This window comes from Pogoniulus pusillus, chromosome 16 (genome assembly GCF_015220805.1).
Source record: "Pogoniulus pusillus isolate bPogPus1 chromosome 16, bPogPus1.pri, whole genome shotgun sequence".
Lineage (NCBI taxonomy): Eukaryota > Metazoa > Chordata > Aves > Piciformes > Lybiidae > Pogoniulus > Pogoniulus pusillus.
In genome coordinates this window covers 4,748,297-4,762,865 of record NC_087279.1, presented here as the reverse complement: position 1 = coordinate 4,762,865, position 14,569 = coordinate 4,748,297, and the positions used below count along the sequence as shown (strand labels likewise).

At 40.3% G+C, this 14,569-nt stretch overlaps 1 protein-coding gene across 6 annotated transcripts in view; it reads left to right on the top strand.

Annotated features, from left to right (window-relative positions):
• The window catches only part of PPP4R2 (protein phosphatase 4 regulatory subunit 2), a 36,728-nt gene that overhangs the window by 18,731 nt on the left and 3,428 nt on the right, over positions 1 to 14,569 (top strand). For all 6 annotated transcript variants that reach the window (XM_064156192.1, XM_064156196.1, XM_064156193.1 and 3 more), the window contains 5 exons: positions 5,093 to 5,263; positions 11,252 to 11,345; positions 12,637 to 12,674; positions 13,134 to 13,208; positions 13,675 to 13,818. In XM_064156192.1, the coding sequence (XP_064012262.1) occupies positions 5,093 to 5,263; positions 11,252 to 11,345; positions 12,637 to 12,674; positions 13,134 to 13,208; positions 13,675 to 13,818 (522 nt within the window). The remainder of the gene's footprint in view (positions 1 to 5,092; positions 5,264 to 11,251; positions 11,346 to 12,636; positions 12,675 to 13,133; positions 13,209 to 13,674; positions 13,819 to 14,569) is intronic.

The following is a 14,569-nucleotide window of genomic DNA, read 5'->3' as shown; positions in this document are numbered from 1 at the left end:
CAATTTAGTGCAGGGGAAATGTCTTTACAGGTGTGTTTGTACAGGATGAGCTAGGTACTGTAGCAAAAGGTGTGTTAGATACACATAAAACATATATAATCTCCAGGTTGTCATTCTCTAGAATGAAAGTGTACCGAGCTGAATCATCTTAGAATCAACTGACTTTTAAAAGTGGTTTCTGAAGATATTTTTACTCCTGTGAACATTGTAAGATCTGTGTGTTTTATTTGGCTGCAAAAGAGCTCTCAGTTGGTAGTGCAGATTCATAAGTTGGTGCTGTGGACAGAAAAAGCATAGTTTTAGAAGAAATAAGCATGCCTTCAGAAAAGGCTGATTATGAACAATGCTGAGTGGGAAGAGCAAGTATTTATAAACAAGACTGGTTAGCAGAAAAGCATGAATAGTATTTTCTTCATGGGCTTGCTTCAGTTTGGTTTCTCTGCAGAGCTGAAAGTGTTTGTCAGTTATTTTCTAGTTTGTAAAACTTGATGAGGTTGTAAGTAAAGCCGTGTTGAAGATTTCTTTTATTTGGAGGGATTTGACCATACTTTGCTTATTTTCAGTGCACCAATGTTTTATCAAAGCAGCTGAAATAGCTAGTCTTGCATCCTGTTCTCAGGAAGTTTGTGATGAACTGTTCTCAGGGAGTTTGTGATGCATGTGGAAGCTTTTTATTTTCTTGAGAACAGGTATTTGCCATTTGTTTCTCTTCTCATTGATGTTATTGACTTTCTAAGTGAGCTCCTAACTTAAAAATTCTGGAGATGTAGGTATGGATTGTTTGAATAATCAGGAGGATAAACCATTTTCATTCATATTTTTCGTGCTGTATTACTTAATAACTCTACCTGTCATGTATGAATGGCTTTCTTCTATTGGCTGCAAATGAGTTGCAAGAGGTTGGCTGATACCAACTTCATGCCATTTTCACAGACTGGTAAAACAGGAAAGGGAACTTTCCACTTGTGATCACTTCTGCTGAAGTAAATTAAGAAAATCTTACTGGCTCTGCAGCAATGATTTTAATTTGTTTTTTTTTCCTTGTTTGAAGCAAGTTTTTTGTTTTTAACAATTTATTTTTTCTGATACTTGTCACTTTCGTGGACTGATTTGTAATCTTATATAAACAGTTTCAGAATGGTTCAAACTTAGCAGTACATGGTCACAAGTGTTGATAAGTTTCTTTAACAAATATAAATTTGCTTCAAGAGTATTTTATAAAAATTCTTTTATTGATCCACCTTGTGGTGTTATGCTTATATTCTGAGGGCTGTCAGTGTCTGATAACATGGTTAGTAGGTGTTGCTGTTACTGGGACTGGGTTTTGAGAGAAAAAGAGGCACCTGTGTATCTGGATAAGTACAAACCTGCTTTCCAGAGTTGCTCTGCCTTGCTTTTAAAGTGTTTTCTTCCTCCTGTGGGTTTGTGGTTCTGCCCCTTCCTAGCAGCCTGGCAGACACAGAATGAAAAGTAGATGAGGTAACAGAGAGGAAGAAGGACTGCTGCTTAATGGATTGATAGGAAAACCAGGAAGGAGATAACTGAAGGATGGTGTGCTGAAGTGGGAGATACTTCATCTTAGGATAATATTTGAAAATCAGGCCTAAAAAGAAACCCATGTGTTTAGACACCAGAAACCTTCTTACTCCTTTCTGCCTTCCTGGAATCCACTATTAGTACTGCAGAACAATTTTGCCTCCATGGTTGAGGAGTCTGGAGCTCACTCAGTCTTCTATGGTGCAAATATTTCCTCTTGTGTGGCTGCAGTTCCCATGTAGCTTACTGGTACTGGGATAAAACAGTTCATCAGAAACTAGTTTTAGATAACTGAAAGTGTCTAAATTACAGCAGAAGTCAGAGGATGCTCTGGAAGTACAAGATGGCTTGGCAGCAGTTATCTGTAATGGCAATGTGAACATACCACTTAGTTTCAGCTGGTTAACTTTAACACTGCTAGCAGCACAACCATATTAGTAGGGGATTCAATGGTGCTGGAAAAAAAAGTGCTTGAGATAGGCTGTTCAGACAAACTGGCCTGATGTCCTGCTGCTGTGGTTACACTGCTTCTAGCAGCAGCTGGTTTAGTTGATGTGAACATGGCCTTGTTCCATCTGTGTTAGCTGTAGTCAGGCTTGTGACTGCAGGATGAATTTCTCCTTGGACTCTGATGCTTCTGGTTGTGAGCTGCACTGCATCACCTGTTCACCTGTCATTCATCAAGTGTTTGAAATAGAGGATGAAAGATCCTTTTTATGTCAGTACTGCAGATGGAAGGTCTTTTTATAATCAAAGAAAAACAATTGAGAATGCTAGGGTTTAAGGCAAGACAGTTTTCTAGATTTATATGAAAGGGAAAATGTTCCATTTTTTGCTTTCTGCATCTTCAGCACTGTAAAGAGCTGGTGGGTGCTGCTTTAAGCCACTAGATAGCCATTTTAAACTGGCAACACAACACTCATGGGTTAATAGTCTGAAAAGATGTTACTATTTAGCAAAAGTAATAATGAAAGCAAAGATTGCATTTCTAAAGTGTGGAAAAAATCTAATGAGATTATCAAAATGTTTAGTCTAGTAGTGGAATCCCATTTTATCTTGGGATGTTCTGTGGGGAATAGTTTTACCATGGTATAGGGTTATTCACTGGGTCTTTTCTGGTTTATATTTTGTGATGTGCTTATGTTTAAATCTGATTTGTTGTGAAATCTTTGGTCTCCTGGTGGTAACACTGCAGAATCGGGTAGCTTTTTAATGTTTGTGGTACTAATGCCTGTTATTGAGCATTAGAAACATGATGGTATTCTGCCTTGGCTGGATAATGCTGGAGCAATAGTCCAGTGAGACTCAGTGATGGTGTTCAACCTTTTTTGTGCCATTCCCTTCTAGGACCTTGTTTCTTCTTTCTCTTCTTGTTTCTGGTTTTATTATTAATTTAGGGCCTGTGTCTCCCCTGTTGTGAGGTGCTTAGTGGTTTATTAGAATGAAAAGTAAGGTTTGCTTTCCTCTTTGGATTTTTCTGCAATTCATAGAATCAATCAGGGTTGGAAGGGACCACAAGGATCATCTAGTTCCAACACCCCTGCCATGGGCAGGGACACCCTACCCTAGATCAGGCTGCCCAGAGCTCCATCCAGCCTGGCCTTAAACACCTCCAGGGACAGGGCCTCAACCACATTCCTGGGCAACCCATTCCAGGTTCTCACCACACTCATGATGAAGAACTTCCTCCTCACGTCCAGCCTGAACCTGCCCATCTCTGGCTTTGCTCCCTTTCTCCTTAGTCTTGTCCCTACCTGATAGCCAAAAAAGTCCCTCCCCAGCTTTTTTATAAGCCCCCTTCAGATACTGAAAGGCCACAGTAAGGTCACCTCAGAGCATTCTCTTCTCCAAACACAACAGCCCCAAATCTTTCAGTCTGTCCTCACAGGAGAGGTGCCCCATCTCTTCTCTGGACAGGCTCCAACACATCCACATCCTTTTCGTAATGGGGGCTCCAGAACTGGATGCAGTACTTCAGGTGGGGTCTCACTAGGGTGGAGTAGAGGGGAAGAATCACCTCTGTTGACCTGCTGGCCACACTTCTCCTGATGCAGCCCAGGATCTTGTTGGATTTTTGGGCTGCAAGTCTTTCACTCCTAATAAGAGGGGATTTAACGTTTAAATCTCTGTAGATAAACCTGAGCCAAATTTTCTCCCTCTTTGTCTTGTAATTATTTCTTTGAGACCAAGGTGACAGTTAAGGCAAAGGTAACATGTCACTGCTCTTCTAGTGAAAGGACGCTAGTATGACTCCAGTAGCCTGGTGTTTAGTATGTGGTGGTACTAGTGCTGGAGAACAGCATGCAGGACACAAACGTCATTGCTTTGCTGGAGAGCTACCACATGAAGTTCACAGCACAAACAGTTGTATCAGCCTGGCAGAAGGTCAGATGTTATGTAGAGTGGAAAACATTGAGGGCTGTTTAAATGAGCACTGCTACCAAAGACAGCCTGAAGACATGCAGCCTGTGGCTAAATCATATTTCTTTCAGCAGGAGCTGAAGGGCTTGGGATTTTATGCTTGTTTGATTTGAGCCTGTGTTCATTCCAGATTACATGTGTTAGAGAAAAATGTCAAAGATCACTTTCTCTGTTGGTTTGTTATTCCTCCCAGTGTTTTCTTTCTCCACTGGCCTCTCCTGTAGCTGTGAAAGCTTCTGCATCATCCTGAATAAAATAAAATTGATAGTAAATGAGCTAAATCTGTTGCTTTCAAGTTGCTGCCTGTGCTACCAACAAATGCACCAACCAGAAGAGGCCCCAAACTACTTCTGTGACTGTTGTGTGGGGCAATTGGTGTAGAAGGGCTTGCTCAGCAGTCTTACACCTTCTCCACTGCATGCAGTGAGAGATCTGCTGTCTCGAACATTTCACTACAGAGAATTCTGTAAATGATAAAACTAAGTTGTAAGGCAGATTTTAAAAGACTACTTACTGTGTGAATGTTTCCCAGGAGTGAAAGTTGTTTTGCTCCATTGTGCACCAGCAAGTGCTAGCTGGCTACAAAATGTACTGGTCTTTTGGAGAAAGAGAGCTATGAGATCCTTTCAAGGGGCATGGACACTTGAGCAGTTAGATACAAAAAGCCTCTCAGTAAGGGTTTGTAACAGAAGCAGATAACACTGTGTACAATTCCTGTATGGTTTCCAGACTTGAAACATGTTGATATGGATTTATTTTTTTAACTTATCTTTTTTTGGATGTTATTGGTGAGGGTTTTTGTGTTTTCCCTTCTTCTCTTGAGCTCGGTGAAAACTCGAGGTGGTGTGCAGGCTCATTGTTGAATTGTATGGAACACAGGCACATCTCACATTTAGGTTCTTTAAGGAAATGGCTTACCCTGTTAATGGCAATTGACTGGTGTAATATTCTTTTTCTGTAATTATTTAAATGGTTGTTATGCTTTAAATTCAGGGAAGAAATTAGTAGTACATTACTTGCCTCATTTATCTTAGGACTGGCATAGCAGCACAAATATTTTACAAACAAAGTTCTGCTGGTTTTCTGTGGGTTTAGGGCTGACTTACAAATGTCCTCATTCTTGTGTTTTATGCAGGGTTCAGTGGTCTCAGTTTAAAGGCTATTTTATTTTCAAACTGGAGAAAGTAATGGATGATTTCAGAACCTCAGCTCCTGAACCAAGAGGACCTCCCAATCCTAATGTGGAATATATTCCTTTTGAAGAGATGAAAGAGAGAATTCTGAAAATTGTCACTGGATTTAATGGGTATGTATCATTTACACTTCAAAATCAGGATAACAAAGAAATACTTCCCCAATTTTTTACTTAGTAGTTTGCACTTTTTGTTCATTTTGCCTTTTTAAATAGCTGAATAGGAGCAAAAATATACCTTGGAAGTTTCTACACTGAATTATTCTTTGAAAAAAAAATATTCTTTGAAAATTAGTCTTTGAAAATGATGACATCCTGTGATGTATCAGTCACTTCAACTTTTGTAGTATGTAGTTGGTTTTTAAGTAACACAGTTCAGTGAGATGTAGTGCTGCTTACACGCATTTAACAGGTAAAATAGATAGCAAAGCCAGATTTCTTTCAGTGTATTTTGAAATCATTAACTGAAAGTCTTTTGCTGTCCAGTCCTTAATTACTTCATGGCAGAGCTGAGTAGCTTCTGGAGAGGTAGTACTGTGATAAACATGGCTTGACCAGGAGGCAGGGTATATCTGATTTGGAATGGTTAAATTGTGCCAAATTCAGATGTATAGGTAAGTGGTACCAATTGAGAGGTATTCAACCTATTGCTGTCAGTGTTCTTGGACTGAAGTGTTTACACCCTTTGGGAGGTGAAGCTGGTGAGAGGCCTGGAGCACAGCCCTATGAGGAGAGGCTGAGGGAGCTGGGGTTGTTTAGCCTGGAGAAGAGGAGGCTCAGGGGTGATATCATTGCTGTCTACAACTACCTGAGGGGAGACTGTAACCTGGTAGGGTTGGTCTCTTCTCCCAGGCAACCAACAACAGAATAAGGGAACACAGTCTCAAGTTGTGTCCAGGGAGGTCTAGGCTGGATGTTAGGAGGAAGTTCTTCACAGAGAGAGTGATTGGCATTGGAATGGGCTGCCCAGGGAGGCAGTGGAGTCGTGATCTCTGGAGGTGATCAAGGAAAGCCTGGCTGAGGCACTTAGTGCCATGGTCTTGTTGATTGGATAGGGCTGGGTGCTAGGTTGGACTGGATGATCTTGGAGGTATCTTCCAACCTGTTTGATTCTATGTAAATTACATGTAAACTATGGAAGTTTTGTTTCATTTTAAATAAAGCTCTTTTTAATGTCTCTTATTTGGTGTCTTTTAGTACCTTATGTAATATTTAACTTGTTTCTAAGTTTGATTCCATGCAGAATGGCTCATCTGACATTAAGTTTGTGATTCTCAGTGCCTGCCTGAAAGACATTTTCTGCATTTTTTTTCTTAGCTTGTCAGTATATGGACATATTGTAAAGTTTACCTCTCTTTTACTTTGAAATTTCAAATTTGGAGGTGCTACTAACATATCCTTAGTGTCATATTTTGATACTGAGTAAGTTTTACTGTCAGTGTTTCATACTACTTACTTGCAGCTCAAGTGCGGTCTTTAGTCAGATACCCTCTTCCTCCTCACCCCCCCCCCCACCAAATTGCTCTTGTGTAGGGTATTTCTAAGAATGTGAAATTCAGCTTGTTCTCAGCTATCCAGTATTTATACTGCACTAAATTGCTGAAGGAATGTAAAAACAAACCTATCCTTTATGCCTTAGTCTGCCTCCCTCCCGCCTCCCCCAGCTGTCTCTTAATGCTCCACTGCCCACGAAATTGGTCATGTTCTCACAGGGGAATGAATGCACTGTTATCTCCTGTTGTTCCAAAGGCTACTGAGCAAACCCCTGGGTGCCCAAGGCCAGAGCTTGCTCAGTGGCTCTGCTCTTCATAGTGTTAAGAGCAGGAGTGCTCAGTTTCCTCATACTTGGAAGTGAGCTGTTCTGTCTTTGAGGAAGCAAACTGCATTTAAAGTTACAATTAAAGAAAAAAATGTAGTGGGATGTTTTGGAGTCTAGGATTGTAGAATAGTTCACTTAGTAAATCCTACCACTTCTGCAGTGAGGGTATGCTTGTGAGAACTGAATCGTGTGGAGATGTGTCCATTAAGTAACAATTGTGAGTTTGGGTTTGTGTAGTTGGTATTTTCAAGCTTCCTAAAGTTGTGGATCCTATGCCAGGATTCCATAGCAGAAAAGGAAGCTATTTGATGTGACTTGTTTGGTGTTTGTTTAGAAGAGTGAAGGAAAGAGTTAATTATAAATAGCTGGGGATGTGTGTGCTGGTGGTGTTGGGTGGGTTTTGGTATATGTTGTTTTTCAAGTCTAATAATGAATTAAGAATGATTCCTGTTTTGGGGTCTTTGTCCATTAAGTGTCTTTTAAAAGAAGCACAAACTGCCAGTTTTAGCCTTACCGTGTCTTACCTGACATTGTAGAATATGTGTGCAGAGCCAGATTCTCATCCTTCAGAATTTCTTTGGAGTAGGAATTTCTTAAAGACTTGCCATTTTTGTTACCCTTTACTAATGAAACAAACGCCCAAAATAAGTTATTTGGGATCTGGGACAGAGCAGACTTCAGAGCATGAGTAAAATAGACATAATACAAATTTTCATTTATGGGCTGGTTTCTGTTGCTGTTTAAGTAATTTTCCCAGATGCCTTTTGAATCCTGTCCATACAAGACTTTTTGGGTTGTAATTCTGGAGTGCTAGGAAGTGCAGTTTGGAGTGTGTTCGTATAGAATTTTAAGTGGTTACCTTAGGCAGATGAAGACTGTTTATGCAGCTCATGTACTGAACTAATTAAATCTCTGAGCATTTAAGCTCACCTCTCATGCTGCTCGCCAGCTCTTACACTGGTGCTGGTGTCTAGACTTACACCAGTTTCCATTATTCCTCTTCTAAAATCCCGCTGAACGATTTTAAAAAATACGAATTTTACCAAAAAGGATTCCTGAGGTGAAGTTAACTTCGGGTTTTGCCAACTACAAACATTGGCAAACGTTTGCCCAAGCGACATGCAAAAGAGGCAATAGTGTGACACTTGCTGCCATCTGCTGCCCAGTAAACGAAGTTCACTCTGAAAAGTTTTGGAGGGAAAGAAGCTTGACTTCTGTTGGCTTCTGTTTAAGACTTTTATAGCCGAGAGTAAAATAGGAGGGCAACTTTTGCTTCTGGAGTTAGTTGCAGCTGCACATTGAGTGTATTTATTCCCCGATGTGATGGTTTGGGTGTTACCCACCCCCCGCCCCCCTTACGAAATCACCCAGACTAGACTCAGCCAGATGGAAATTAAGAAATGAAGCTTTATATTTACAGCTTAGCATAAGATACAAGCAGATAGTTACAATACATACAGTTATATACAGAAATATACAAGTTAAAAAGTAATACAGAAACACAACAGCCCTCCCAGAAACCTGAGTCCCCAGGAGAGGCTCTCAGCCACCCTTCCCCTTCTCACCCCTCTCTCTTACCCCAGATCTTGCCTTATATTCAAGGAAAGTTCGGAGGGTTGGCCAGGGGGGTTAGGAAGCATATGGCTTAGTCACAGAGATGGCTGGTTAGGTTAGAGAGAGAAGTGCAGCCCACCAAGCCCAGGAGTTGGTCTCTTCTCCCAGACAACCAGCGATAGAACAAGGGAACACAGTCTCAAGTTGTGCTGGGGGAAGTATAGGCTGGATGATAGGAGGAAGTTCTTCATAGAGAGAGTGATTGGCATTGGAATGAGCTGCCAGGGGAGGTGGTGGAGTCACCATCCCTGGAGGTGTTCAAGAAAAGCCTGGATGAGGCACTTAGTGCCATGGTCTAGTTGACTGGCTAGGGCTGGGTGCTAGGTTGGCCTGGATGATCCTGGAGGTCTCTTCCAACCTGGTTGATTCTTTGATTCTTATCTATGTTTGGGTTCTTGTTCTTATACATCTCAGCAAGCCTGTGAGTGAAGTAGACATCACCATTGTTTCCTTTTCACAGCCTGTAATTTAGTTCTCACCAAAGCATTCTAGCTAGGCTCAAACTAGCACACCCAAATAGCAGGAACTGTGCTGAAACTCACAAAGTACTCAATGTTTTAGCACTCTGGGTGTCCAGTGAGCTACATCTAAACACAAATTAGCCAGGTAGTGACTTTCCAGGATGTCTTACAGATCTGTCTGATGAAAAAATAATCAGTATTTTAAATTGCTTCTGGGAAATAAATCAATATTGAATGGGCAGTCTAGTATAATACTATAAAGTCTCTTTAATCATGGACTTCACAACCCAAACCCCAAATGGTCATCAATGAAAACCAATAGATATAATTAGCACTCTACCTGTGTAGAAGAGTTAACACTGAGTAAATTCTTTGACTGAGCTACAGCTGGGAGTTCTTTTAAAAGGGCACTTACACAGTGGATGAACATTACAAAGAATTTGAGTGTCAGAAGGATTAGTGGTTGAGCAAAGGTTGCTGAACAGCAGCACTGTTTGATTATGCTAAGGAAGCCTGAGGGAACTTAATGACAGAACCAGTGTCAAGCATAAGAATGTTCATGTAGTAAACTGAATTAGAAGGATCACTTGTTTCTAGTTTGTACTTACCAAGTTTTGGGGATATGGGGGAGATATTCTGTGTCAAAATAGGTAACTTGTGTTTTACCTGTGTACCAAAATACACGGTTTAATGTTTTCCTTGCTTCTAAGCACCAATATGTTGAAGTATTTCCTTCAGAAATAGTGATCTTACAGCCTTACCTTTTGCAAGTGTTACATACATTATTTAATAACTCATCAGCTGAATTCTTGCTCTCCATACCTTTCTGTTCTTCGGAGTCCAGCAAAGCAAAGTTGCTGTGGTGTAGTTCAGGGTGAATAGGAAGAGAAGGCATTAAAGGGACAGATCTTCTGTGTGTTTTCAGGTAGCTGTGCTGCAACTAGGGCTAAGGTTAGTGGTTTCATTGCAGCTACTTCCTTACTGTTTCCCAGGAGTGTGATAGCTGTGGAAAAACAATGAAACTGTTGCATGCTCGCTCTCTCACTTGTAGTTAGTGTTACGTCATAGGATTAATCATAGCTGTGCTGACCTGTTTGCACTTGAAATGGTAGACCTGGGCATTTAAGAAGGGGCTTTTTAGCTAATGAGCTGGGCTTGAGATACATTTTGTGTTAGCTGATGAAGATACTCTCTACTGAGAGCCTTAGAAAATTACCTTTTTACCAAAACAAAATTTCAGTATAGGGATAAGCACATACAGATATATGTGTATGTAAGTCAGGCTGTATAGATACTGTATTGGGTTTGGATCAGTTGTATTCCCTCTCAAGAAATGTCTGAAGTTTTGTACTGTATCATATGATCTTTCTAGAAGATTTTTGGAAGTGTTTATAGCTTCAACTTCAACTAGTTATCTGTGAAAAAATAAATTGTGTGATTCTTTATTTTATTGAAATAACTTTCGAAGTATTTTACTCTTTTGTCAGGAGTCACAGAAGTGTGTTTAAAATGTGACACTGAATTCACAATGAAAAGTGTGTGACATCTTGGGTAACTGCGTGTCTCATTTAATTAGGGATCAAGTAAAGTGCAGAACTGCCAGAAAACAGAATGTGTGAACATGATGGATTTATATATCTTACTCTGAATTTAGCTATTTTTACTCTGCTCTTCTTCGATAGATACTGTCCAGTTGTGGCCAAATAGAGCATTGGTAACAGCTCGAGGATAATGGTTCAAATTCCAACACAACATTTAATGTTGGGTTTTTTTTCTGTAAATGGATTCTGTAAAACATGAAATAAATGACAAGTTGAGAAGTTTTTACTGCTGGTGTGTGAGTCAAATTTGTTTTGAATCTCTTAGTGTTTCTGTGTATTGGAATAATAAATACAGTCTCCAAGTACTTTACTGTTGGTGATGTGATTTGCTTCTTATTGCTTCAGTGAGTTGAGTTGTGGGATAATGTACTTAAGGATTCTCCTGGAGAGTTTTGTGATGTTGAGCACAAAAGACTGATTTGTTACCTCGGTGTATGAGACAGGGAAAAATATAGGGCCTTGAGTGACTACCCTGTATTGATGATAATACCTCATTTCAGTACTGGTTTCTTTCTGCCTTCCCAGTGAGGGAGAGAAGGCAATGATATTGTTGTTTCCTTACAGTCACACTCAACAGTAAAACTGTTACAAATCTATTTCACTGCAGCATCCCCTTCACCATTCAGCGACTCTGTGAGCTGCTAACAGATCCTAGGAGGAATTACACAGGAACAGACAAATTCCTAAGAGGTGTGGAAAAGGTATGTGTTTTTCTCAGAGAACACAGCTAAACAGCCACAACTGCCACTTAACTTCTGAATCACTCCCAAAGGCCTGTTAGTTTGATTATGGCTCATAGCCATAGTACAGCTAATAGCTACTCAGAGTGTATGAATTTGATTTATACCTTTAAAGACCAAAAAGCAGTTTTAAAACAGACATAAATCTTATGATTGTAACTCTCTGGAGGTATTCAAGAACTGTCTGGGTACGTTCCAGTGTGATCCTGCTCTGGCAGGGGGTCTGGACCAGATGATCTTTCGAGGTCCTTTCCAGCCCCTGACATTCTTTGATTCTATAACTGTTGTATTTCCTGTTTGTTGTGCAGTGTTCATACTGTAGTTTGTGGAGATCCTAATGTCAGTTCTTCTATGAAGTCCTAGCTAGAAATTTTCAAATGATCAGATTTGGATTTTTTTTGATCAGACACTTCCTTCAGAATTTGGGATTAGGCTAGATCCAGTGTCTTTTGTTTCAGTATTTCAATCCTCCCATGTAAAGGACTGTACCCTTGTAAAAGTACACAGATGTTATGTGCTGGTATTTTATAGCTTATGTCAGCATGTGGGATCTTTCAGAAGCAGATAAGAGACTTAGAGGATGTGATTCCACAAGTATTTTATTGATGGCAAAACTGCCTTGAAGTTCCTCCTTACACCGTTGGGTAAAAGAAAGGTTAACTTGCAAACGGATTGGTTTTTGCTGTTAGTGTGGATGCAGTCAGGTGCATTCATGCAAGTTAAGATGGGAGGCAGATGGTCAGGAATAGATGATGAGACAGGGATGTCACACAACAGCTTCTTAGTTAAGTGTGATCTGCAAAACTTTTTTTTTCTGCCCTTTGTTTGTGCAGGGACAAAATAACATTTGAAATATAACTGTACCAAAAATAGCTAATAGTGCTCACACACTTTGGAATGTAGGACATATGTACAATAGAGCTTTTTCTCCAGTATTTTGGAATACTTTGTTTTCCAGAGATACTTCAGTTAGAAATTGCAAGCACTTGGGCCTGAGGCTTGATGTGCTGGTCTTATGACAGTAACTCAGTTATGAAAGCACTGACTTTTAGTGTAGTTATGGCCTGACCACGTAATAAAGGAGCAGAGACGTTTCTATGGATCTGTCATCTGTTGGTAGCTTTCATCCCAGTTTTCTGGGATGAAGATACTTCAACAGATGTGAACAAAGTCCTGTAACTCTGGAAATTTTGGTGGTGTTGGGAGCTGAAGCTTGTTTCTGAAGTCTTAATACATTGTTTTTGTGTTACAGAATGTCATGGTTGTCAGCTGTGTATATCCATCTTCAGAGTAAGTATGACCTCGTGAAATGTGAAGCTTGTGTTAGGAGAGGGGAGAGTGTGTGCCATGTGTTGCTAATTTATTTCTTAGCATGCCTGCCTTTTGCCATGCAGAGTTTGAGTTTTCATTAGCAATGGTTAAGTCAGCAGTAGCTGTAGTGATCTGCAAGCTTTACAGGTAGTAGTTTGGGAACAAGCAAACAAACTTGGAACCAGATTCATGGTACAGCTCAATACTAGCCTCAAAACAGTAAGCTTTTGGCTTGCACCTTAGCTGGAAAACATGGATACCCCTTGATACCAGTCATGCTTGTGAATTCATCTCCTAGCCTATTTCCCTGGGTTAATGTAGAGATAGAGAACTCCTTGAGAACTGGCAGTGGGGGACTGTTTATGCTGAGGGGAGGGGAATTCTGTGCTTTAAGTAATTTAAAGTTCCTTTATTGATAACATTCTTTTTCTGTTTTAGGAAAAATAATTCCAATAGTTTAAATCGGATGAATGGTGTTATGTTTCCAGGGAATTCACCAGGGTACTCTGACAGGTAAGGGTAGTTTTAGGAATTAACTTTCCTGGGTAAAAGCAAGGTAGTTCTGGAAATAGCTGCTTCAGACCTCTTGTTAACTATTCTGATCCCAGGTAGTAGTCTCAAAAATGGGATGTGACTTGGAATGTTAGGGGAAGGAGGGTAGAGGGGGCATGAATGTGCACATTATTAAATCGCAGATGTACACATTTGATTTTGGTGTTTTAACTTCATTGTTTAGAATATTTTGTTCTTTATTTAAAGAATTTACCACAGTTTGCATGTGGTAGACAAGGAATTTTTTATTTAATATAAAATAGCCAAGTAACCTGATCTTGGCTTGGTCATGGTGATCCTGAGGGTCTTCTCCAACTTGAATGTTTCTGTGGTCTTTGAAGACAAGGTTGCAGCTGCCTTCTGCTTCCTAGGAGCAAATTGCTTTACTAAAGGGATGGATTAAGTTTTGTATTATTATTTTTTAAAGATCAAATGTCAACGGTCCTGGAACTCCCAGACCAGTAAATCGACCGAAGGTTTCTTTGTCAACTCCTATGACAACAAACGGTTTGCCAGACAGCACGGAACACAAAGAATCAAGCTTGCAGCAAACAGAAGACAAAAAACACAGGTTTGTGAGGAGCAATGTGTTTTGAGGTTTTATTATTCTCTCTCTTTTCTTTTTTTTTACTTCAGATTTAAATAATCATGTTAAAAGAGAATAGCTCGAGGTGAGGAGAAAGTTCTTCACTGAGAGAGTCACTGGACACTGGAATGGGCTGCCCAGGGAGGTGGTGGAGTCGCCGTCCCTGGAGCTGTTCAAGGCAAGACTGGATGTGGCACTTGGTGCCATGGTCTAGCCTTGAGCTCTGTGGTAAAGGGTTGGACTTGATGATCTACGAGGTCTCTTCCAACCTTTATGATACTGTGATAATTAAATCTTAACATGTGAATACGCGCAGCAGGATTTGAGGAGAGCTTCCTGCTGTTGGGACTGTCTGGATAACTATTAGGTCAAGTTTCCACAGTGGCAGTTACACATCCCAGAAGTGTATGGGATGTACAGTAGAAGTGAAGAGTGAATAACAGAATTCAGAAATCCACAGTTACCATGTTTGTGTCAGAATGTTAAACTGTAACCAGATATGACATGTCTTAAATGTTTGACACTGATCCTGACAGTAGGATTTGTCTGTAATTTGGACCCAGCAGAGTAGCCCAACCACTCTGCATTTTCACTGACACTCAAGGGAGAGAGGAGTGATAGGTTTGAGGCTCTGTTATGTAATAAGTGAAGTGAGTTCTGCTGTTGTGTCTCTTAACATGAAGTGGCTGACACTTTTTTTCTTCAATAAAAATTGCAACTGCTGTTGTTGTTTGCA